Source organism: Apodemus sylvaticus, chromosome 14 (genome assembly GCF_947179515.1).
Source record: "Apodemus sylvaticus chromosome 14, mApoSyl1.1, whole genome shotgun sequence".
In the NCBI taxonomy this organism is placed as follows: domain Eukaryota; kingdom Metazoa; phylum Chordata; class Mammalia; order Rodentia; family Muridae; genus Apodemus; species Apodemus sylvaticus.
In genome coordinates, this window is record NC_067485.1 from 79,206,173 (window position 1) to 79,231,858 (window position 25,686).

Consider the following 25,686-nt stretch of genomic DNA (forward strand, 5'->3'; position numbering starts at 1 on the left):
GGGGGGGAGACGTCCCTCCCCAGTCAAACTTTTCTCAGCATCACAGACATGGGTTTCCATGGTGACTATAAACCCCATGAAGTTGACAATAAAGACAGACTACCATGGAGCCTAAATCCATTTTATAATTTCTGTGTATGAGCCTTCCTTTCTCTTTTAGATTTAAACATCTGCAGGGTAAGATTTGTACTCTACTTACTTCCTATACATAGTGTCTATTTGAAGCTACACATGTAATGAATGCCTCACAGGGCAGCTGAGGCTCTCAGGAATGTTGAAGGACATTCCTGAGGCCTGCACATGAGTGGTAGACTTTATAGTCCCTGTTAGGGTTCTGTCTAAGCTCCACCCCACAGTTACCTGGCAACAGTTACCTGGCAACAGTTACCTGGCCCACTATAAAGGGGGATGCTCACCCCTCCTGTCTCTCTTATCTCTTTCACTCTCAGTTTCTCTCTCTGCCCCTCTTAGGCTCTCCTCCCCTCCCCCTCTCTCCACATGGTCATGGCCGGCCTCTGCTTCTCTACTCTCTCCTTCTCTCTGCCTTTTTCTGCCTCTACTACCCCATTAACTCCCCTCCCTATCCCCTGAATAAACTCTTTTCTGTACTATATGCGGGTGTGGGTCTGGTCCCTCTGGGGTTAAGGGGTGCCTGGGCGTGGGCCCATGAGGCACCCCCTTCCCCCACACAGCTGCAGAATACATTCTCACACCTTTCTCTCTTTTTATGATCACAACAGTCTCTGCTCTGTTGATGTAGCTCAGTGGTAGAATGTTTGTTCGCCGGGCATGAGCAAAACTTGATTTACTCCTCAACCCTGCAAAAAGGTGGGGAGGAGGAGAAGGAGGAGAAGGAATCGGGGGACAGTGTTAGGGCCCAGGAATTATCCCACAAACCACATGTACACTGATCTCAGTCAGAGATGGATAGGTTACTGAGCATTTGTCCCAGGATGATTGATCAGGGGGACAAACCAGATCCTGAAGCTGGCTGACCCTGAGACAGAATCCTACAGAGTGTTGAAGCCTGAAATCCAGGAACATCTACGCCAAATTATTTCACCAATCAGAAATTAGGGATAGGGGACTTCCTGAGGAACATGTCTTTGTAGTATACTTACCCTGTCCTCATTGGGCGGATTATTCAATTATGACAGGGCCACCTGACTTGACTAATGCTTATGTACCAACTAGCCAACCAGGATGTCAGTTGCCCATATATATTTCAAGTAGGTTGTCACTTATCAGGGAGGTCTGTGGTCCAAGTTTATTGTGACAAACTATACAAAGCAGTTCTAACTAACTTCTATTGGGAATGTTTTCTAAGAACACCAAAGCATAGAACATAACAGAATATGTAATCAATGGGGCAGGAAAAGTTTCCTTGTAACATTAGTAACAGCATAAAATGGCTGGTTAGATAGGCAACAGTTACCCAGGCCCTAACAAAGAATTTATTATTCTTAAATTCCCAGATATACATATCTGGGATATGTATAATATCCCAGATAGGATAATACATATGTGACTTGATAATTTGATAAATGTAGTATTTACCAAATTTTGGAAGACATTTGTTAAAGCTATTTCTTGAGTCAACATTAATATCTATATATTTCAACTACTTGAAAGAAAAAAATCTTAAAATCATACTTTCTTCTAATACTTAAATTTAGTTTATAAGTAGGAAAAGGTTTTTTAAACGATGGGAGAGGTGGGATTTTTTGAGGGAAAACTTTTTAAAGTCTCCACTGAGCCAGGTATGGTTACACATATCTTTAATCCCAGCATTTGGAAGGCAGATCTGAGTTCAAGGCCAGCCTAGTCTACAACTAGAACCCAACCAACCAGCCAGCCAACCGACCAAAAATAAACTCTCTAGTGGTTGTTTAAGTCTAGCTCTGCTTGCAAAATAAAGGAAAAAGAAAGAAAGAAAGAAGACAAAATTGAAAATATGGCTCAGATAATATATTTTTTTTTACTGTAGATGACTATATAGATTTTTTGTTTTAAAGTTATTTTGCATATTATAAAAGGAAACATTGTTAAATATCTTTCATTTTCATGGTATATCACATAGGTTATCAATTCTCTCTTCCTCAGTGGTTTGGAATATACTATTAAATTCCAAATATGGGCTAGAGAGGTGGGTTAGTTCATAACATGCTGGTTCACCCTTGATGAGAAGCTAAGGTTAGACCCCCAGCCCTGTACGGTGGCATACCTGTCCCTGTACCAGTGTGGGGGACAGGGGGACATGGAGACAGGGGGACGGGGGGACAGGGAACAGGGGCACAGGACATCTCTGGAGCTTGCTGGCCAGCTATTAGCAGAAACATGAGCTTCAGTTTCAGCGAGAGATCCCATCTCAACAAATGAAGTGGAGGTTCCTAAGTGATGGCTTGGTCGCTAAGATCACTTGCTGTCATTCTAAAGAAGCCCCGGATGAGTTCTCAATGCCCACGTTGGGCATCTCAGAACTGCCTGTAACTCTAGCTCCCGTGGGTCCGTCCTCTTGTCCTGCTGCCTCGGGAACCAGGACACCTGGCACACAGTCACACAGACACATAAATAAAAGTACAAAATAATGCACACAAATAAGGTGGAGAATGTTTGAGCAATACACCAGACATTAACCTCCTGGCCTCCATAAGCACATATACATATGAATGTGCACCTACACATATGTGTGCTCGTATGTGAACAGTGCCCATATATGAACATTCACATACCACACCCACACTCATGTACATGCATGCAGGAAAATACAAAATAATGCACACAAATAAGGTGGAGAATGTTTGAGCAATACATCAGACATTAACCTCCTGGTCTCCATAAGCACATATACATATGAATGTGCACCTACACATATGTGTGCTCATTTGTGAACATTCACATACCACACACACACACACACACAGAGTAAATGGATAAGATCCTCAGTGTCTGTAGCAGATGAAGTAAACCTGACTTCAGGGTAGATGACCAGGGATCCATTTCTTAGGCCTAGCTCCCTACATGAGAGGCAACTGCACAGTTGCGGTCCTTACTTCCCGCCACACACCTCTGCAGACCGACAAATGCATTCCATTGTTAAGAATAGACTGCCAATTTTAACACGAACTGACAAGATAGTGTCTCAATGTCAGTCAGCAGAAGAAGCAAAATGCACATCTGGGAGAGGGTTGGGGAAAGTGTGCGCACAGACACAGGACAAAGTCCTCTGCATGAATACCCAGGGGCCTGTGTTCATCTACAAGTCCCTTAAGGTTAAAAAAAGAAAGAAAGAAAAGAAAATGAAACCAAAAGAGAGGTTTGAACTGCAAAAATATAGCCCTGGAGATGTAATAATCTTAGTTTGGTTTTGACGTGTAGATTGTCTCTTTTCTATGGTTTTTCTATGTTACATACTGGCAGAGGCTCTGTGGCATAGCAGCTGTGAGTAGGACTCTGAGCCTTCTCTCCAGCCTCTGATTAATATATTTTTAGGCAAAAAAAAAAAAAAAAAAAAAAAAAAAAAGTCTAAACAAAACTTACCACGTTTTCAGAGATAAAGCAAATAGTGCCGTGGATAAGCTTGTCATCATATGAAAACCTGAACTGATTTGGGTGTTCTAAAAATCATCTGTCTAGGAGATGTGCCGCCAGCCTGTCTGCAAACGGTTTCAAATTACACTCAAGTATGTGCACAAATCACTGGCATACCTGGGACTTGGACCTCACTGCTGCATTGCTAGCTCTTCCCATCATCCCTGCTGGCCCTACTGTCTTATCACGTTAGGCATAATAGCCTGAAGAGAGGTAATTTAGCAACTTTCAAGTTATAATCTGCACATTTGCTTTAGATAGCCAGTGCAGCCTCTCCTGTCCATTTGCCCAGTACTCCACCTGGGTCTTATAAATTGGGGGTGAGATGGAAAGAGCTTTTGAGTGTAAAATTAGTAACCCTTTAATGACAGGTCACTAAAACACCTTTCCCTTGAGCTCTTTAGGTAAACAAATGTTAAGGGATTTAAGGAAATATCAAGACTTTGAACCTGAGTTAGTCATGGTCCCGTCAACTGTAACAATCGCCAGGTGTGCCAAGGGCGTAGCTCGTGCTAAGGCAGGTGATTGGCACTTGTGAAGGATGATCTTCAACCTCCAGCAAAACCAAAGCAAACAAAACCCAAAGCAACCCAACCAATCAAAACCAACTCATGCAAACAACAAAGGAAAAGAGAAGCTCACAACAATGAAATGATAACCATCTAAGAACAAAGAACTTAATTAAATCACAGTTGTGCTTATCAGTCCCCCCCTCTGGCGTTGGACACATATTATGTCACAAGTATTGCGACATCAAAATCACTCGCCTCTGATTAAGAGGTAGGAAGAAGAGACCTGTATCCCAGCGACATCTTCATCACTCACGAGCTCGCATTAGGCCCCACCCCTCAAAGATTCAGCTCCAAAGCTTTCAAAGACATGGACCCTCAAAGGACCTTTACCATTTAGACTATAGCAGAACCCAAACCTTAATAATCCAGAAAAACCTGCCAAAGCTTTTTTTTTTTGGAATAGCGTTGTTGAATAGCTAATATCTGTTGATTGACAGGCTGGAATTTATTGAAAGAGGCTTAGGGATGAAACAGAGTGATTGGCAGCTATCAGCTCTTCAGCTAGGAAATGTAGCAAGTGGGAAGGGATGGGTGTCCTCTTCGGAGGACGGTCTAAGGACTGACCTTCCAGTAAATAGAATTGTGATTCTTGCAAGGTTAAGGTTGAAGCACTCTTTTTTATTTTTTTATTTTTTAAAACTTTACGTATTGGGGGAGGCAGGGTTCATCTATGTGTGTACCACGTGCATGCAGTGCCCTCAGGGGCCCGAAGACGGCATCATATTCCCCAGGATTGGAGTTATCTGTAGCTGTGAGCCACCATACGGGCAGCTGGGAATCAAACCCTCTTCCTCTGGAGGAGCAGCCAGTGCTCCTAACCGCTGGGCCATGTGTCCTCTTCAGGGACAGAAGGCTTGATGCTTAGTTGCTCTTTCCAGGAACAAGAACTTTTGTCTATTTTACACGGCATCTGGTGAGGGAGAAATGAAACAATACAGCCCAGATGAATGTGTCTCTGGCACTCCTGCTGTCTACCGTCCGCTGGATCTGTGCTTCTGGCTGTGATTTGCCAGCTCTCTATTAAAAAGCTATTCCCCCCCACCCCAAAAATCTACTCCAGATGGAAAAAGGTTTTTATCAATGAACTAGCATCATTATGGACTTTGGACAAGCAAGCTCCTTCACAACATTGCTACCAGCACAGCGAGTATCAAATAGTCGGCTTAGGTCTATTTCTTTATCCTTTATTGTCCGGTCACAATGTGTAAATTACTGAGAGCCAACGCTGCGGATGTCTGCAGTAGGGGGACATGCACTCAAGGAGCTTTGTGCAGCCTGGTAGGAAAAGGACAAGGCTGTGTGTGTGTGTGTGTGTGTGTGTGTATGTGTGTAGGATAAAGGACAACCTCAGTTGTCAATTTCACTGACTGTCCACTTCATTTATAATATTAACAATAGTTATTGTTATTATTATTAATGATTTCTTACTGGCCTAAAACTCACCAAGTAGGCGAGGCTGGCTGTTTGGTTGGGCACTGTGTTCCAGGATCCTCTTACCTCTTATCTCCACCTTCCTAGCCTTGCGATTGCAAGTGTTTGTCACCACAGCTGGTTTATTATCATTATTATTATTACTGAAAACAAAAACAAACCCCAAACCACCTGGATTTAGGAGATCAAACTGAGGTCCTCACATGTGCAAGGCAAATGCTTTACCCATTGGACCATCTCCCAGGTCCCTATCCCTATCTCTGCTTTTCTTAGACTTTTACAGCCCCTGTGAAATTGCCTGTTTTTGATCAAATGGAAAGAGAGGGAGAGAAAGGAGGCAACCCAGAAGGGGCACGAGACAGCGTGGGCTGGGTTCTGTTGACCATGCTTGTCCACACGCCAGAGCGTTTATGCAGTAAGATACCTGTGTCCATAGTTCCTACTGGAGGGGACGCTGTATGCTTTGAGCACGTCTCCATCCTTGAGAGAGGTTCCTTCGTTCTCTCCCCTCCCCCACGCCACACACAGATATTGTTTGTAGGTTTTCTTCTGGGTCTCTACCAGCAAGCACAGTCATGTAGGCATAATGGCATTCTGACGTTAATCTCGTAAGATTATAATGGAGCTGCAAAAATTCCCATGGCCCAGTGACCTGTTAGCCAGTCATGACATGAGTGTGACCCATTACTCAGTGTCTGTGGTCATGGTGGTGTAAACAGATCTACAGAGCTGTACTTTGCCTAGAAGAACTGTAGGTATCATTCCTTGGGTAGACTTCGCTTGATGATAAATGACTCTTACTGGCTTGTCTATTTTGGACTGATCTAATACTGGGTTGGATTTTTTTATTCTAGAATATTTTTCTTCTGCTTATGAAAGAAAGCTTGACTGTAAGTAGGTTTGCTGGGTGATGCTGGCAGTATCCTCTTGTATCTTGTGTTTACAGTGCCTCCTGATTGCATCATTTTTGTCTTGTGCTTGATTTCATTTCCTATTTTGTTCTTTATGGTCCTTGGAGCAATGGACTGTTTCTCCCCAAACCCCAATCTGGTGAGCGTGGAGTGTGTGTGTGTGTGTGTGTGTGTCCCACAGGCTGGGTGTGAACCGCGTCCAGGCCTGAGTAACACTTAACATGATGATCATATGACTCGGATTGTCACACTCCTAAACAAACCAGTGGTTATAACCCTCTTCTCTGCTGTTCTCAGCTTCAAGAGCTTAGGTCTAAGGGCTAAAGAAATGTGGAAAACAGCACTGAGAATCCAGGGAGAGATGGATTTGTCTTCTAACCCCTTGAGGGTCCCCAAAGGACTCCAAGGCAAACCTCTGGCCAGTCAGAACCAACGGGGAGATGCAGGGGTGGGGGAGATTTCTTTTTCTGAAAACAGATTCACACCTACCCCCCCTCCCGCCCCAAATTGGAACAGTCCTGGGGAAATGGGACAGGTGTGCAGGTCAAGAGCCAGGGTTGTTTACTTGATTCAGCAGAGCAGCCCTAAGGGAGGGCAAGACTCGCTACAAAGAAAACTTACAATTTCCTATCAAGAGGTAGTCCTTGCCAGTTGGATCAAAGGACCAACTGGAACCGCTGCCTGCTGTCCTCTAACAGGTGAATACCTGGAGCGAGTGGGCAGGTCAAAGTTCACTCTGGAGACCAGAGGCGTGAGGAAATTGTTTCTCCAACCTCTACCTTAGACTTCCAAGTAAGCCACTGGCGGGGTATGCTGGTGGGGGAAGGCGGTAGGGAGAGGCTCCTTTCCACAGAATCGTTGTAGTTTGGCCACAGCCTCAAAGCATCAGGAGCAAACTGAGAATGAGCAAATCAGAAGGGTTTAGACACTAGTCAGTCCAGTCACTCCAGTCCCGGGCCAGGCCAGCTACCACGTCCTGCATCCTCCCATCATTTGGCCGCCAAATAACCCCAGGAGTTTTACTCCCAGAGGGACCACCAGGCGGTGATTGGCTCATCTTGGGCGTGCCTGTCCGATACAGTCCAAGGTTCCCTTTAACTGCTCCAAAACTGACGTGAAGCCGATTTTGGTGCAATGCGAATTAGCTCCAGCAGCGGGGTCGGGAGGAGACTGCGGAGCTCCGGGGGCGCCTGTTGGGGCAAGGCTGAGGCCAGGAGTCAACGCCTGCCAGCCGATGGCTCCATCCAGGCCGCCGCCCATTGCCTTGACAACAAGCCCCCACCCGCCCTCCTGCACCGCAGGCTTGGGTTACCAGCTCTTGGGTGTGCTAAGGCGCCCCGCCCTGGGCGCCCCGAATCCGTGAGCCGCGCAACCCCACCTTGCCTAGAGCTTCCGAGCTCCGAGCAGAGGCGCCCCCTCCTGCTCGAAGAGGGAAAGCCCGGGAGCCCCTAGCCTTGACTTCATAATAAAGCTCCCTAAAGGCTAGGGCTCCCCCGCGCGTTCCAGCGCCCTGCACCTGCTGGGTTCTCCCACCCGCCCTCGCCGCGCGGGGGGTAGGGGGGGACCCAGGGTGCGCGGACGGCCAGGGAGCGCGCGTGGCTCCGTGGTCAAGTGCTGCACCCCGGCGCCCAAGGCTCGGCGCTCCAGGGGAGGGGAGGGGGAGCGGGACATCCCCGAAGGCCGACTCGCGGGAGGCGGGGAGGCTGCCGGGTGCACTGGGAGGGCGGGGAGCCCGCGGGAGGAGGCGGGCTGGGGGAGTGGGGCGGGCGGCGGGGAGGGAGCAGGAGCCAGGCAAGAAAGTAGCAGAAAGTGAGGCTGGCAGGCGGCGGCAGAGGCAGGAAGTCTGTGCCGGAGAGCAGTAGAAATTAGAGCCAGGGAGGGACCGCGGCGGCAGCAGCCAAGGCGAAAGAGGAAACTGCTGAAGAGGAAGCTCTGCGGCAGCCCGAGCCTCCCTGCGCTCCGCATCCTCCAGCTCCGCATCCCCGTGCCCGGCATCCCCGGCGCCCGCGCCGCGCCGCGCCTCCGGCGCCCCTTCCCCAACGCAACGCCCCCAGCCGCCCTACAGTATTAGTCTGCCATGGCTCGGGAGAACGGCGAGAGCAGCTCCTCCTGGAAAAAACAAGCGGAAGACATCAAGAAGATCTTCGAGTTCAAGGAGACCCTCGGAACGTAAGTGGGTGCTGGGGACCAGCGGGTGGAAGTGGCATCGGTGGCGGTAGCTGCATCGGCGGCTCCCGCTGCTACCGTCGCCAACGCCACCGCGGCAGAAATTGGCTGGTCGATGCGTCCTCATTGTCCCATAGTCGGCTCTTATGGAGACCCTCCGCGAGTCCACCGCGTGGATCTGCGCCCACGGTTGACACCTTTCCTGGGCGGGGGAGGGGAGCGCAGGGCGCGCAGAGAACAGCCCACGCGGGCGGGCGACTTTCCATTTCCCTTGCCACCACCGCCCTCCACTGATTTTTCTCCCCACGCGTGACTGTGGCTGAGCATGGTGGATCTCGCTGATCGCAGGCTGTATACACTTACTCATCGTGTGTATGGGCGCACTGGGTCGACGAAAGTGATCACGAGGAAATTCAGCTTTTGGTCCTACCCTTACATCATATATTCCTATGGAATTGACATATGCACGTACTAGGTGTAGGCAAGACTTGGGGAGGGAAGAATTTCGCAGTGTCCAGAGTGACGTGTGGGCAGAGCTTCATCTGTGTGTACATTTCACGGAGGGCCAGCTGCACGCGCTGGGGTGCATGTCCGGGTGGGAGGAGGGTCAGCGAGTCTTTAGGGGCGGTTCTCTCTGAGGCTCCTGCTGGATGGTTACGTCTCAAGAAAGCAGAAATAATCAAAAGTGTGTGTCATCAGAGCTCTGACCATGTGCCACTCAGTACAGCTGCAGTTCCCTTCCTGCGCATGAGTTGGTTTTATTTTGTTTTGAAGCGCCTCAGATGGGAACAGGGGCTGTGAAAGAATTCATTCAGCGCTGCTGAATGAGTCTGAAGTTCGACTTATTTTCTTTCCCGACTTGATCGGTTTCTGGTTTTGATCGGTATCTGTCCATGAAGATAAAGTCTCACACGTGCTGCATGAAATGAGTATTTTGCTGGGGTTTGGAGGGTGTTCGTGACACAGGGAGGTGATTCCTGGTATATTCGTGTTGCTGGGTGCTTTTCTTACCTTCTGCCCTCTCAGCCTTCTTATTTCTGTGCTCGTTTTGCTTTTCCAGGACCCCATTTTTCAAGCCTGCTCTAAGTGCAGAGTCCCACAGCTAAGTATTAGTAATCATTTCACTCCTCCCCTCCGGTCACCCCATCTGCAGTGGGTCCCCCGGACCTGTGCAGTTGGGTCCCCCGGACCTGTGCAGTGTGCTGAGTTCTAAGGAGGGTTGCCCTGCTGTGGCTGCTGGGTACCAGGGATGGCATCTCTGTGCACCTACTTGCGGTCTTTGTGGAAATAAAACAAGAAGGCTCTTCTTAGCTCTTCAGTGTGTGTGTGTGTGTGTGTGTGTGTGTGTGTGTTCCTGGCTAAGTGGTTACTTCTGGTCCAAACTTTTAAAATTTGTCATTGAGGTTTGAGGCTGTGCATCTGAGGCGCACAAGTTAGCAGGAAATCAGATGTGTACCTTTTGCTCGTCACTCAGGGACCTGGCATGTGGCTGCAGGTGAGGGAATGGGCGATTGAGGAATCCCCTCAGGTGTGAACTCCTTCCAGGTCTTTTGCCTGCCTGAAGGGCCCCTTCGCCTGCAGCCTTAAGGCAGGTGGATACAATCTGTCTTCATAGACTCTCCTCACTGGCAACGTCCCACACCTTTGCTGTGGCCATGGTGCTGAGCTCAGGGAGCCTGCTTGGGGCCGACTGTGCTGTGTAACACGCTGTTAGAGGCTTTCATTTCTGGAAAGGATGGGGCTTTGCCTTTATGCTGACTTGAGCTCAGGCAGAGGAGCTTCAGGGATTTGAGCTGTGTTCCTGTGAGCTGGCTCTCTTCTAGGGTACCATTGGTCTGAAAATAAGCCAGAAACTCCCCGGTGTAATGCTGGCAGGGTACCTAGGATGGTGCTAGAAATAAAATGATCAAGATAAAAACAGTTGAATGACACAATAGTATTGACAATTATGGAAGTCTCTCTCTCTCTCTCTCTCTCTCTCTCTCTCTCTCTCATTTTTTTTTTCCCCAGGAAGGTTTCTCTGTATAATAGCCTTGGCTGTTCTGGATTTTGCTTTGCAGACCAGACTGGCCTTGAACTCACAACAGATCCACCTGCCTCTGCCTCCCAAGTGTTGGGACTAAAGGAGTATGCCACCACTGCTTGGCCTATGGTGGCATTTTTAAACGTATACAAAGCACTAGGCATGTATTCTATGTTCCTCGTGTGTATTAATCCATCTAACTGACACACAAAATTTATGACGTTAGTGTTACCCATAGTTTTCAGATGAGGAGTGGGGGTGGGGGGACAGAGAGACTGTGAGCTAAGGAGCTAACTGTTAAATGATGGAGGTAACAGTCAGAGCTAGGCAGAGGAGGCATGTGTGCACATGTGTGAGAGCATGTGGAGGTCAGAGGTCACCATTGCCTTTCCCCCTCCTCTCCTGACTTACTTTTTGAATTGGGGCTCTCACACTGAACCTGGGGCTTATCCGTTTGGCTCGAGTGGCTTGCTGATGAGCTTCCGGAATCCGACTCTGCTGGGATTCCAGATGAACGCTGCCACGGGCCAGCTTTTCTGTGGGTGATGGGAATACAAATTCAGTTCCTCATGCGCATGTGGCAGACTGACCCAGACAGCTTTCCAGTTCCAGAATGAGCAGCCCTTCCTGATCCTAATGCTGTCGGGCTATGTTATAGTCTGAAACTGATAATTTAACAGGACCACAGATAATTGAAAGAAGCATTTTAGTATATGGGAAGCCAATTTTAATAAGGCTTTACACATAAGGCACAATGAGGAACAACCTGCTATCTAAATGTGCAAAGATTTCAACGTGGATTATTGCCAGTGCACCACGTCCCTGACCTTGCTAGAAGTGGTCCCAAGTTGAGAATGTCTGGCTTACTCTGGGCCAAGTCTAGTGATCTTGGTCTGAATCTTACTCTAGATGTTACTTTCTGTTCCTTCTTCGTGGGCTTCAAATCTGGACTTTTCTCTTGTTTGTAGTCTAGTAGGAACTAGAGATGTTGACAATAATAACCAGACTCTGTGCCCAAAGATCTGTGTAGCTCCAGCATCCTTGTCCCAAACCTTCACCAAACACCTTCAAGACCCTAAGGCAGAAAATCCCCGCCACAAACTGGTGCTTTTGAGAAAAAAGGTAAACAAACAAACAAACAAACAAACACAACCCCAGAGGAAGATTTGGTGGTGGGCTTTGCAATCTTGTATTTGGCAATCTTATCCAGAATTTTTCCTTGTAGGCTAGAAGGTTTAATGTCAGAAACAGAGTCAAGCCATTTTGTCAGTGTGCTTAGGGGGACCTTGCTGAATAGGGGCCTAGGGAGACATGGCTGGATCAGGAGGATTGAAGAAGAAATTGACAGGGGTGGGGGGAGCAGTGTCAGGGCAGGCATGGGTGTGTCTAAGGCACCTTCAAGTCAGGCCCCAGGAAATCCATTCACCCTCTGTGCTTCATTTTAGAATCCTGCAAAGGGAGATCCCAGAAGCTAACCATGTCTCTGACTGAGGTGGTGAGACTTAATTACTGTTTATTAATCAGCAACATGTTTTCAGATCCCTGGTACACAGAGAGAACAGATAAATGTTGTGTAACAGCAAATTAGGAATGGTAAACATTTCTGTTGGCGCATTTGCTGGGCTGCTACAGGCATCTCTGCTGGTGTGTGCGTGTCCCTGTTTATGTGTGTCTGTGTGCAGGTGCGTGCACATGTGTATATCACATGTAGGTATGTAGACCAGAGAACAATCTTGGCTGGTTTTCCGCAGGGCCCAACCCCCTCCCCTTTGAGATAGGGTCTCCCATCAGCCTAGAACTCACAAAGTAGGCTAGGCTGTCTGGGCAGGAGGCCCTCCGGACCAGCCTGTGGGGTGCCTCCGCTTCTCTAGCTGGCTTACAGGAGTATGCTACTGTGCCTAGCATTTTATTTTTGTTATTTATTTTTTTAGTTTTTAAATAATGTGGGTTCTGGGAATTGGACTGGGGTCCTCATGTTTGTAAGGCAAGCACTTTACTGACTGAGCCATCTCCCCAGCCACATAGATATCCTTTAGCACCTTCTGAAGAAAAAACAAACAAACAGAACAAGAAACCCAGGAACTTCACATCTGCCATTCAGAGAATGGTAGGAGAGGTTTGCAAAATGCCCCGACAATCCAATATTTTGTAGTTCGCTTGTGTCTGGAAGGTGTTTCTAATTGTTGCTCCTTGCAGTTTGCCTTGTGTGACTAGGTGTACCTCATTTCTATTTAAGTGTGTGTGCATGTGTGTGTGTGTGTGTGTGTGTGTGCGTGCGTGCATGTGCACACATGTGAGTGAGCACCCGTTGTGCATGCATGTGGAGGTCAACCTTGGACGCTGGTTTTTGAGACAGGGGTCTTTCATTGGCCTGGAGTTTACCTATTTGCTAGGTTAGCTGGCCAGGGAGTCCAGATATTTGGCTGTCTCCATGTTATAAGCACCAAACCCGAGCTTTCCCCCGGGCCCTGGAGATCAGACACAGGTCCTCATGCTTGTGCATCAAGCTCTGTACCAACCCTGCACCAACCCTGTGCATGGACCTGGTTTTGGAAGACAGGGTTTCTTTGTGCAACATCTTTGGCTGTCCTGGACTCGATTTGTATTCCAGGCTGGCCTTGAACTCACAGACAGCTGTCTGCCTCTGCCTCCTAGGTGCTGGGCTTAAAGGCACGCACCACCAGGCTTGATGGCTGTGAGGGATATTTTTATGATCACACATGTGGATGAAACAGTCCAGACCAGCTGCTTATCCCAAATAGAGGGAGTAGCTAAGGATCTGTTTCATCAATCAAGTGCCCGCTGGGTTCTGCTTTTAGAGGTGAATATATGAATATTTCTATGGGGCAGGGACCGTCTTTCTCACCTGTCCCGTCCACACACTGCTGACACTGCTCACTAAATACACCTGTTGAGGCCAAAAGTGAGTTGTCTGAAATCCTAAACGGGACATAGATTTCTCTTTTTTTTTTTTTTTGGTGGGAATGGGGGGCTGGGGGAGTTGGTGTGGGGGACATGATGGGGGGTGGTTTCCTTGCACATAAAGAATGCAAAACTATTTGGTTCGGTTTGCGTATTTGCACCGCTGGTTACACTACTGCTTCTGAGGTCAGTCAGATCCTGAGCATCTGTGCAGAGCATTTGAAAGACCAGAAAGGGAGGAGGCCTGTCTCTCTGGGAGGCTTACCCGGCTCTAGTATTTGCTGTTAGTTCGGAGCTCTCAGGCTTGCTTGGAGGTATGATGTTGACTTGGTTTACACATTTAAGGCTATCGTTGGAATTCCTGCTCTGTTCTAGACAAACTGAAAAGAGATGACGGAGTGAAGCTGTGATGGCTTCCGTCCAGCCAAGGCTTGGCGGGGTCAGAGGTCAGAGGGGAAGAGGAAGGATAGACAGAAAGAACTGACTTGTGGGTGGCTTTAGCTTTTGCTCTAGGGAACATGGACTGGCACTGAGCAGCGGAGAGATTCCTGGCTTCGCTGGGAGGGAACACTGACTTTCAGGGTGGAGAGCCGAGGCCAGAGGCTGGTTAAGAAGTCCCGACTGTGTCCCAGAGCACTCGGCACTGCAGGCTAGGGGTGTAACTGTGGGTTCCTGGCTCTGGTGGTCTTATGCCTTAGCTTAGTGGGGTCTGGGTAGTGAATTCTGGGCTAGCGCTTCTTCCCAGAGGCTCTGATGAGGGTTGGGCCTCAGGCCTCACTTTGTGGTTTAAGCTGGCCAGCCGAGCTCACAGTAATTGTGCTTGGCTGGTCTCAGGTGGACGTCCATGCTCTCTCAGGAGAGGACTTGAGGGGTTAACTTGTTGAGCTATCCTTTGGCTGGGTCTCCATAAATCCCTCTAATCTTTCCTTTCCCCAGATAAATCTCCTAAATCCCCTCCAACCTCTCTCCTCCCTCTTTTCTTCCTCTCCCCTCTCCAAAGGCTTAGGTGGTAGATCAGTAGGGAATTGTCATATTATTGGTCATCTTGCCAGAGGCTGTCAGGCTACTGGACCTCATGCCTGGGTTCTCACAGCATCTCCAGTTTCACAGGGACCAGCAGGAAATCCAAAGGCCACTGCATTCACATCCCTTTAATTAGTGAAAGGATTTCTGATAGGTGGCTAATGCAAGCCTGACGGTAGAGTCATCTGACCAGGTTTCTTTTCTGACTCAGTATGGCCAATTCAGTGCTTATGTAGTTAAAACAGGAGGACGTGGGGACTCTGGGAGAGATGCCAACACTGTTTTGTTTTTTTTTCTCAGCCTATGTCAGTTATGCCCTTATGACTTTCTATGGTGCTGGAGAGCACTACTTCTTTTGGCTGGGCTTTGACTAGATCCTATTTGACTTTTAAGAGGTTTATTATACAATGTATATACAGTGTATATGAAGTGTATATAAAGAAGGTTTATTAGACAATGTATATACAGTGTATACAAAGAAAGTTTATTATACAATATATATACAGTGTATACAAAGTTCACCATTCAGTCTCAAATCCCAGCAAGAATAACTTCCAAATGTATGCCCTAGCTGGCAAAGTTCATTCTGTAGCACACCACATTGATTCTATGACTTTAGCTCTGTGCTAAGATGCTGTGTGTTTCACCAGGACCAAAATAAGCCTCCTGTGTGTGTGTGTGTGTGTGTGTGTGTAGGCCAGAGGTCATGCTAGGATATATGGGATATAGTTTTTCAGATGCTGTCTGTCCAGCTGGTTTTAGAGACAGAGCTTGTCACTACCAGGTTGGAACTCACTAGGTGGGCTGATTCATCTGGTCTAGGACCTGCCTGGTTTTCTGCTTCCCAAACATTGGGATTTCAAAGTGTGTGCTTCCATACTTGGCTTTTTAATGTGGATTCTGGGAATCCAACTCAGCTCTAACTTGTTCCCAGCTGTCCCTGCAGCCCTGCAGTGTCTATTCTTGATTAGCTCTGAATCTTGGGGACAAGTGTTTAAGATAGTTTATTTGCTGAGCCTGAGAAGGGGAGGCAATCAAAATGAAATAGGAAGTTCACATCAGCACGGCCATTGGTAGCTCTGAGACACTAGGTGTTTCCTTAATCTCTCTGGGTCTAGGTGGAGATAGAAGTTACCACCTCCTGGATTGTTGTAGGGGGTTCAATGCCACAAAATTGGAATTGGATAACAGGAGCTATGATATACTGGAATTACTTTCAGGTTCTGAAGCTGGCTACCTATGGTTCATCCAGGCTAGGACCAGTGAGAAGTGCATGCTAGTGTCTGCTGGAAATTAATTTTTGGATGCTCTTGTTGCAAATATGCAGAATGTGTATTTAACCTTTTAGAAAATTAATTTAAGCAAGCACGGACAAGCTCTCTCATTCAGCCAGAGAAGCACACCTGCTAATTATTCTTCAAGGTACACTGAGCAGCTATGAACGTGGTTTAGAGATTGCCTGGGAGCGAGTGCAAGTCCTGTCAGGCTTCCTTGTTTCCTAGCTGTGTGGCTTCTGGTCTTACTTGACCATTCTGAGCCCTCTGGCCTCCTCCATAAAATCAGGTAATGAAGGACCCGATAGGAGGATAGCAATGAAGATGAGGCAAAGAGCAGAGAGAAAGCACCGAGAGCCACGTGTGAGCTCGGACTCAGCGAATGGCAGCTGCCTCTCATCATTCCTGCCCCTCAGAGGCTATTTGTAGATCTGGAGACTGTACTGGACCATTCACAGTTTTTGCCAGCAGGAGGTGATTAAACCCTATAGTGCTAGCATTTAACCAAAAGCCTCAGCTTGAAAGCCTTTCTTCAGGCCAGCCCGTGAGTGTGAGCGCGCGCGGGAGTGACCTACTTTGTTAACATCCCTTCCTCTGGCTGGCTAACCAGATTTGCCTCTCCGCCTCGCTTCCTGTTTCCTGAGCAGGGTTTGAAAACTCTGTCTGCATCAGCTGGTGCGAGAGTCTTCTCGGAGACACACTACAGTCTTTGTGCTGCTGTGGTGTTTCCTCAGCATTAGTATGCTGTTCCTTTAGGGGAGTTGTTTGGTTCCACCTTGTGTCTTATTGCAACTAACGCATATGCGTATGCGCACACATACATAAACACTTTTTTTTCGGTATTGCAAATGGAATCTGTAAGCTCTTGTGTGAGAGCTGTATCACCAACTCTGAGAATAGTATTTTTTAAAATATTTATTTATTATTATATGTAAATACACTGTAGTCGTCTTCAGATGCACCAGAAGAGGGAGTCAGATCTCATCTTCAGATGATTGTGGGCCACCATGTGGTTGCTGGGATTTGAACTCAGGACCTTCAAAAGTGCAGTCAGTGTTCTTAATTGCTGAGCCATCTCTCCAGCCCCAGAATAGCATTTTTAATTTGCTGACTGGAGTCACTTACCTAACAATGTCATTCCATCTCAGACATGCATAGTTTACAGTCTTTGGGGTGGAGGAAAGAGTTCATTTGGAACTACCTTAGTTAGAACCCCAGAACTCACCAAAAATTCTGGGTTTGGAATCCCACACGTGTTTCTAATCCCAGTACTGGGGAGGAAGAGACAGGTGTGTTCCTGGGTCATTCTGGCCTGCTAGCCTTGTTTACTTGATGATTTCTAGGCCAGGGAGAGACCCCGTCTCAAAAACAGGGTGCATGGTACCTAAGGAATGGCACTGAGGTTGCCTTTTGGCCTCAACACACATGTTCACATATGTTTACATCCACCCCCATGCATATGTGCACCTGCACACATGCAAAGATTCACGTGCAGCCAGGCACGGTATCTTAGTTCCTTTTCCTGCTGATGAGAAAAAAGAAATTATCCTGACAAAAGGAGCTCAGCGGAGAAAGGGTTCATCTCACCCTTCAGCTCCATCGTACAGTCGACGGCAGGGAAGTCAGCATCAGGCCCGGAAGCAGCTGGTCACAACCACATCCAGAGCCGGAAGTAGAGGACAATAAATGCTGCTGCTCCACTTCCTTTCTCATCTATGAAGTCTAGGGAATGGTGCTGCCCACAGTAGGCAGGTCTTCCCACCCCAATTATGCAGTCCAGGGAATGGCGTCAACAATGGTAGACAGGTCTTCTCACCCAGTTAATGCAGTAAAGATAATTCCCCAGAGACACTGTGATTCTAGATTCTGTCAAGTTGGCAGTTGACACTAACGTCACACACAGACACGAATAGAGTCTCTGGCATTCCTAGGGATGAGAGTCCAAGACCCTGCAAATGATATGCAAGTGTTCTGTCGCTGAGCTGGTCCCCAGGTCATTGTATAGTTTAACATATCTATGTATTATATTAATTTTAGTGTGGCTTGAAATGGCACAGGGTGTGTATATACATCATGTTAGCACAGGGAAAATTTTGTTATAAGCTGTCCTTGTTGAGGGTCTTCAGATAGGAAGTGGGAGAAAAATCTCAAAGGCTCTGAATTTCTTGGGTTGAGGGCTCGAAGCATAAGCTTTGGAGCTGGGTTCCAAATCGGATGTGGTCCCTCTTGGCTGTTTTGTGGCCTCTGTTTGTGGTCAGTGTCTGGCTGTGGTCATGATCTGCCGGGAACTCGACTGTTCATGCTCGACCTGTTGAGAGGATGTTTCTCTGCCTTTCATGAGCACACCTTGGGTCACCGGAACCGGTTTTGCTATAAGTTGGATTGAGTGTTATAAATGGTATCTTGAAAGCACCATATTAAATAAAACCTCAGGCAGCCCCTGGAAGAGGAAGTTGTTGATTAATGAGTCCCTTATTATAGGCCACGTAATAGGTAAAAAGCATCCGGGACCGTGATTCTTGCCCAGGATTCTGAAGTGAGGCTGCCCTTGAACTAGACAATGCCTTTTTTTTTAAGACTTCCTTCTAAGCTTTCACGGCTGTTTTCTGATGTACATTTTCTCTAGGAAGTGAACTTTGTATGGTAATGAGTGTCCTGCTCAGGTCTATCGAGGAGAGCCTTGGAGGCCACAAGAAAGCAAGGGACTTGGTGGCTGGTGAAGATGAACACGGTGTTGGCTTTCTGTGGCCCGCTTGGCCCTGTTTATAACTGTGATGTGATAACAAGACTTCACATTAGTTTCCTGCTAGTTTTGTTTCAATGATTGTGGTTAAATATGTAGCATAAACCTTCACCACTGCAGCTGTCTCTAACCGTAGACTCCATTTTCAGAACCTCTGCGTTGACCAACCACCACCACCATCTATAGAAGGTTTTACTCTTCCCAAGGGGACTTTTGTACTCATCACCAGTCACATTCTCTCTCTCTCCGTTCCCCAGGTCCCCAACAACCAGCATCCCACATTCGGTCTCTCTGGTTTGGAGTTCTTTAGCATGCCTTCTGTGAGCAGACTCAGGGCCTTGCGTGTATAAGCCAATTTTACCTAGAAGGTGATCGAGTTTGCCTAAGCTGTAGTAGGCATTGGGATTCTTTGGCTTGTAAAGCAATCATATTTCGCTGTATGGATATACTATGTTTTTTGCTTATCTTTTTATCAACAGACCCGCAGAGTCTCTACTTCCTTGGCAACCGTGAATAATACGTCTATCAACCTGGATATGCAAATCTCTCCTCAAGAACTTGTTTTCAGTTCTTTAGAGCACATGCATAGTAATGTCAAATGTCAGAGCTGATCAACTGATCATATAATAGTTCTATGCTTCACACACATATGTATATATACACATATATATGTATGTATGCATCTATTTATCTATCTATCTATCCTTTGGGGGGTTAGTTTTCCTTTTATCTCAGGCTGTGCTTGGAGTCTCTAGGTAGTCAAGCATGACCTTTAACTCCTGATTCTCTTTCCTTTATCTTCCAAGTGCTAGTATTACAGTGCGGACCACCATGCCTAGATTCCACACTTCATTTTAATTTTTTTTTCAATTTTGGGGATTGAATGTAGGATCTCATGAATGCTAGCTGCTAGATGAGCACCATGTTTATTTTTAATTAAGCTAATCATTCCAGTGCGCATTGCACGGGTGTGGCATGCACAGGTGTGTACACATATTCACTCTCGTGTGTACCCGGGAGGCTGCAGCAGGATGTTGGTGTTTTCCTGTCACTCTCAGTTTTATTGAATGAGACAGGGTTGCTCACTGAACAGGAAATCTAGTTGTTTCTGACTAGTCTGACAGGCCAATGTTCTCTGGACCCGCCTGTCACAACTGCTGAGGTTATAATAATGTCCAGCCATGACTAGCATTTCATGTGGATGCTGGGGATTCGAACTCAGGTCCTAACTTTTGCAGAGTAAGCACTGTCAGCTGCCCAGCCATCTTCCCACACATCATGATCCTGAGCTGATATACCGCCCTGTTCTGTTCTCTGTGCTAGTTTGCAGTGTGCCAAAGTAATTTTTATAGCTTTCTTCTGATTCTTCGAATAGCGTCAGTTCTCACCCCCGTTTTACAGATAGGCGAACCAAAGGTCAGAGGGGTTAAACAACCCAGGCTACGAGGCTGCAGAGTGGAGATGAGTCTCTGGCTCCCAATCCTAAGCTTTTCCTCCCGTCTCGTGCTGCAGACAGAGCCGCTTGCTGGAGGTGGAGACACAGAGGAAGTGCTGGCCTTAAAGAAGGAGAGAAAACCTTTGCCCTTCTGTGGATCCACGCGGCAGGGCAGTGCAGTGTGTCCGAAGCTGCTGGCCGGGAGGGAGTGGTTTTAGCCCTCCATCTGGGTCCAGGCCATGCTCCTTAAGGTTTAGTAACCTGCTTGTGAGATTCCCGAGCAAGGTTCTCCTTGGGCAAACCCCAGGGGGACGTAGAGGATAGGAACCTGACCTCTCTCCCTCAGGGTGGCTGATTACCTTGTCCACGTGAATCATATGCTCACATCACAGACATTTTATAAGTCCCAGATGGGCCAAGCCAGCTGTGACATGGTATGTAATGAGGCCTATGTCACCCAGAAGGCATATTCTGTTATAAAGATGATAGCTTTATGAACAATCCTTTCTCATGTTAGCAATATGCTCACCTTTGAAAATGAAGCTATCGTCTTTTGGAAAGACACTTAAATTGATCACATAGCAACCTTGAACCTGCCCCCAGAGTTTCTTAGTATAATAATCTATCTGGACATACTAGGTGCTTATTGTTACTGTTATTGTTGTTATTGTTATTATTATTATTGCCATTATTTTATTACTATTATTATATTGTTTTCAGCATTAGTTTTTAAGTGATTGACACCATAAGAGAAACTTTTAAAAAGAAATAGTAGGGCTGGAGAGATGGCTCAGCAGTTAAGAACACTGACTGCTCTTCTAGAAGTCCTGAGTTCAATTCCCAGCAACCACATGGTGGCTTACAACCATCTGTAATGGGATCCGATGCCCTTGTCTGCTGTGTCTGAAGACAGCTACAGTCTGAAGATGGGCTACAGTGTACTATATACATGAAAGAAAGAAGTACATCTTTAACAAAAGGAAATAGTAAAAGTAAATACTGTCTAGTGAGAGAATTTGAAAGCCATGCAGGGGTATTTGGCCCACCTTCTGTAGCTGTAACAGCAGACTGTAGACTAGGAAGTCTACAAAGAAAAGAGCTGCACTTGCTTGCCTCACGATTCTAGAGCTTCAAGAGCATGGCTCATGCATTTGCTTGGTATCTGCTGGGCTTTATTTGCAGAGAGGAGATGCTCTAGAAAGTTCTCTCTCTCTGTATGTTTGTGTCTATGTGTATATCTCTCTCTGTCTCTGTCTGTCTGTCTGTCTTTCTGTCTCTCTGTCTCTGTGTGTGTATATGTGTGTGTATCTCTCTTTGTTTTTCTGTCTCTGTCTCTCTCTGTCTCTCTGTCTCTCTGTCTCTCTCTCTCTCTCTCTCTCTCTCTCTCTCTCTCTCTCTCTCTCTGTGTGTGTGTATGGATTGTTTGTTTTAGAGAGCACTATTGAGATTATGGAGGACAGCTTCCACATTCCTATTCAACCCTGATGACTTCCCATAGGCTCCACCTACAAATACTATGAGTGGATGGATTTGTGCGTTCAGCTTCTGCATGTGCGTTCTGGGGACACCTCTAACAGCAGGTGTAAAGAACACTGGACTGGATGGCTGGGTGAGCCTTGGGACCTCGGTTTCTCCAGGAGATGGATGCTCCTGAAGTTGCTAATGGAGGGGCCCCTTCGTCGCGATAGGGCAGTGGATATTTACTGATTGGTGATATTGTTGATCTTTTGTCATTATACCGGCAGCTGTGGTTGGGCCACGGCGCACAGGGTTGATGTTGGCTGTGGATATGGTGGTGGCTGTCTTGGTTGAGTGCCATGGATAACTGGCAGTGTGAGGCATATCAGTGTTTTGTGCTACCTTGGCAGCTGTGGTGGTGGCATTCCTTGACTTAACTGTCATGGTCACCTCTTCTGCTGTGATCACCACCTCTACAGATGTGCCTAGATGCAGCAGTGTGACAGAACATCGTGCCAGGATGAGATGCCACTTAACAGGCTTGTAGAGAGCTAATAATATACACGAGCAATCGGAGATAAGCAGTAATCATATCCACACGTGGTTGCCTGTCCCGATAGGACAAGATATGGGAATGTGGCTCCTCAGTTGTTCCATGAGAGGTGACAGAAAATGAATCCCATTTCACCCTTAGTCCTGTCCTCTGACGAAGTACAAATACCTCACACCTTTAAGCCACCTTCTTAGCCATGGCTTTTTTTCCCCTTTAAGATGGGGTTTCATGTAGCCCCAAATTTGCTATGCAGTCGTTGATCCTTCCGTGTCTGCCTTCCATGTGCTGGGTTTGTACGCATGGGCCACACTGATGTATGTGGTACTGAAGATTGAAGGCCAGAACTCCTGCGTGCTAGGCAGGCACCAAGTTTCAATCCTCTGAGGTTTGGATCTTTGATGTCTACCAAAGACTGCTATGTTAAAGGCTGGTTCCTATCTAGATACTGTTGGAAGGTGGTGGAACTTTCAAAAGCTGGGCTCCAGTCAGAGGTCTCTGGGGGTGATGTTGGGACTTCACGTTCTGAGTCTCTTTCTCTCTTGGGTTTGGCCACCATGTGAGCGTCTACTCCCCCATCAGCTCCCCCATGATATGCTGTTTTACAAGTCTAAAAGCAACGGGGCTATCAGCCCTGCACTGCCCAAACTGAGCCTAATGAGACCCCTTCTCTTGGTCTCTAATATTTGCTACAGTGACAGAGACCTGACTGGTACACTTCCTTGAGAGGGATTTTCAGAATCAGCACATCTTGCAATTAGATGATGGTGGTCTTTCTTGGAGCCTGGAGAGCAGCAGTCTTCTTATGGAAGCTGTAAAATCAGGAACCTGGAGATCAAGGGACCTGTCCAAGGTTTCCTGTAGGAACCTGGCAACATCCAGGCCAGTAGCGGTCTGGCTGAGATTTTTCTTGCCATGCCTTGTGGGCGTAGATAGTGAGAATGTTGGGAAGCCCCTGGTCCAGCTCCAGTGCAGCCATGGTTCTTAGAGCGCGTGCTGCTCGTGGGACTTTGCCTTGGCCATGGCGCTCACATACCTGTGGCCTTGTGCTTCTCGCTACAGGTGTGAGTCATCCCGAGGATGGGAGGGGCTGCTGAGTGGAGTGGATCGTACTTGTGCTCCCTCTGCCTGCTTTCTTCCCATTGTGCTGTGTTGTGGATCACAGGTCTTGTGTCCCTGAATAGGTGAGGCAAGCAGAGCTGAGGGCTGGGCATGTTGGGTCCCTATGTTACCGGTGCTGAGGTGCGTTCCCCAGGAGCAGGTCTTACCCATGGGCAGGACCGGGCTCAGACAGAATGACAACGTGCTTAGCAAGTGCTTAATGCTTGCTGGGAAGGTGACCGATGAATAGAAGAGCGGCAGCAAGGCCTCCCATGGGTGGATGACGTTCTAATTTCAGCTGTGCTGGAGCGAGCCTTCAGGGAGGCTGTGACTGAGCCCCAGCACCCCAGTTGCTTTTTAAATTAATCCTTAAACCTTTTGTCACACAGTTTTTTATTACATTTATTTATGTGTGTGTGTGTGGTGTGTGTGTGTACACGTGCGTGTTTGTGTGTGCATGTACAAGCCACCGTGTGGAGGTCAGAGGACCACCTTCCGGAGCTGGTTATGTCCTTGATGTTGTGGGTCACAGGCATTGAACTCAGGCTGTGATGCTTGAAAGCACGCACCTCTGTACCCACTGAGCTGTTTCGCTTTCTTCTCCTCCATTGCTTTTTTTTTTTTTTTTTTTTTTTTTTTTGAGACAAGGGCGCACATACCTCAGGATGACCTTAGACTCAGTTTGTAGCCAAGGATGACCTTGACCCTCCTCTGTCTCCCTTTGACTGGATTTAGAGGCGCACGCCATGGGCAGCTTCTGTAGTGCTGGGGACCAAACCACAGTTTGAACACGATGGGCAAGCACGCGTCCTGCTAAGTGGGCTTCGTCCCAGACCCTCCAAAGCCGAGAGCTTTTGTTTCTTCATGATGAAGTGAAGATAACAGTGTACTATCTTTCCAGCGTACAGCAAGGATCTTATCACAAGAAAAGGAAAGAAAGGAAGAAAGAAGGAAGAGAAAAATTGAGGGGTCTAGGCATATGAGTGCAGAGTGAAGAACACAAAGGAGTTTTAAGCAGGTGGATGCTGGGCTCCATCATTTGATTACTTTCAGTGGAAAGACCTTGACTCCTTCCTAGGACGGATAGCACATTTCCAAGAACAAGAAAGTAAACATTAATGATCTATTGCTCATTTCTCTTGTTCCTCTCAGAAGTGGCTTAATGGAGGAAGGATGTGTTTTACCTCCATGTTTATCATGATGGGGGAAGTCATGGCAGAGGTGCATAAGTCAGCTGGTCAGCCATCAAGAAGCAGGGGCGGGGAGAGGAGGGAGGGGAGATAGAGGAAGGAGAGAGGTAGGGAGGGGGAAAGAGAGGAGGGAGGAGGGAGGGGAGAGGGAGGAGGGAGAAAGGAGAGAAGGGAAAGAGGGAAGGGGAGGAGGGGAGAGGGAAAGGGAGGGGCAGGGGGAGAGGGAGAGGAAGAGGGAGGGGAAGGGGGAAGAGGGAGAGGGAGGGGGGCATGGAGAGGGGGAGGGAGAGAGGGAGGGAGAGAGAGTGCTCTCTGTTTTTTTTCTTCTCATGTAGTCCAGGCACCCAGCTCGTGAACTGGTGCCACCTACAGGAACTGTCCCACCTCCCTTGAGCCTGTCTGGAACAATCTCTCACAGACATGCCCAGAGGCTTGTCTCTAGCTGATTCTACATCCTATCGAGTTGACAATCAATGTTACTCAACACAAGAGCCCTTTAGAGATCTTTGTAAAAGCACTGGGTTTTGTTGCAGAGAGCTCAGAGAAAGAGTGAGGAAGAGACGTTGAAGTCTCATAGGGGTTGGGCTGGAGCCCAGGGGCGGTGGTCACGTGGATTATGGTAGGGAGGAGGCTGGCTAGTTATGCTGAGAACGGTCAATCACTCATCTACACAACAGCTTTTGAGTGCCTCTGAGGTGAGCAGTGCTGGGAGAATCCTGCATGTTATCTCTCTGGCCTGGGAGGGCTGTCCTCTGTCACATAATGAAGAGTATGTTAGGTCCCTGTTGCAGACATCAGTCTTATGGCTGCCCTCAGTCGCTCAGTTCAGATGAAAGAAAGGCCACAGTGGCTCTCTGGTCCCTTCCCTAAGGTTCTATGGCTGCGTACGGCATCCTGTGGTCTGTGCCACCTATGTTCCTTCAAACGTAGACTCATACTACTGAGGGTCAGTTGTCATGTATGTGTATTTGCTCATATGTGTTGCACACATGTAGCAGCCAAAGATCAACTCTAAGTGTGGTTCTAGAAGCTGTCCACCCAGGCCCTGTTTGTTGTTGTTTGCTTGTTTTGAGATAGGGTCTCTTATTGGCCTAGAGCTTCTCAAGTTCTAGGCTTTGCTAGCCAGTGAACCTCAGGGATGCTCCTGTCTCCACCTTTCCAGCAGGGAGGTTACAATGGGTACCACCATGTCTGCCTGCCTGTCTTCCTTTTCCTTTTCCTTTTCCTTTTCCTTTTCCTTTTCCTTTTCCTTTTCCCTTTCCCTTTCCCTTTCCCTTTCCCTTTCCTTTTCCTTTT

The 25,686-nt window shown here is 47.5% G+C and overlaps 1 protein-coding gene across 3 annotated transcripts in view; it reads left to right on the forward strand.

The window, feature by feature from the left end:
* Positions 1-8,283: 8,283 nt before the first annotated feature.
* Camk1d (calcium/calmodulin dependent protein kinase ID) overlaps positions 8,284-25,686 on the forward strand; it is a 398,518-nt gene continuing 381,115 nt past the window's right edge. Inside the window, exon 1 of one of the 3 annotated variants that reach the window (XM_052156575.1) lies at positions 8,284-8,674. In XM_052156575.1, coding sequence (XP_052012535.1) covers positions 8,583-8,674 — 92 coding nt within the window. In that variant the 5' untranslated portion in view covers positions 8,284-8,582. The remainder of the gene's footprint in view (positions 8,675-25,686) is intronic. The other 2 variants (XM_052156574.1, XM_052156573.1) reach the window with 2 other exon arrangements.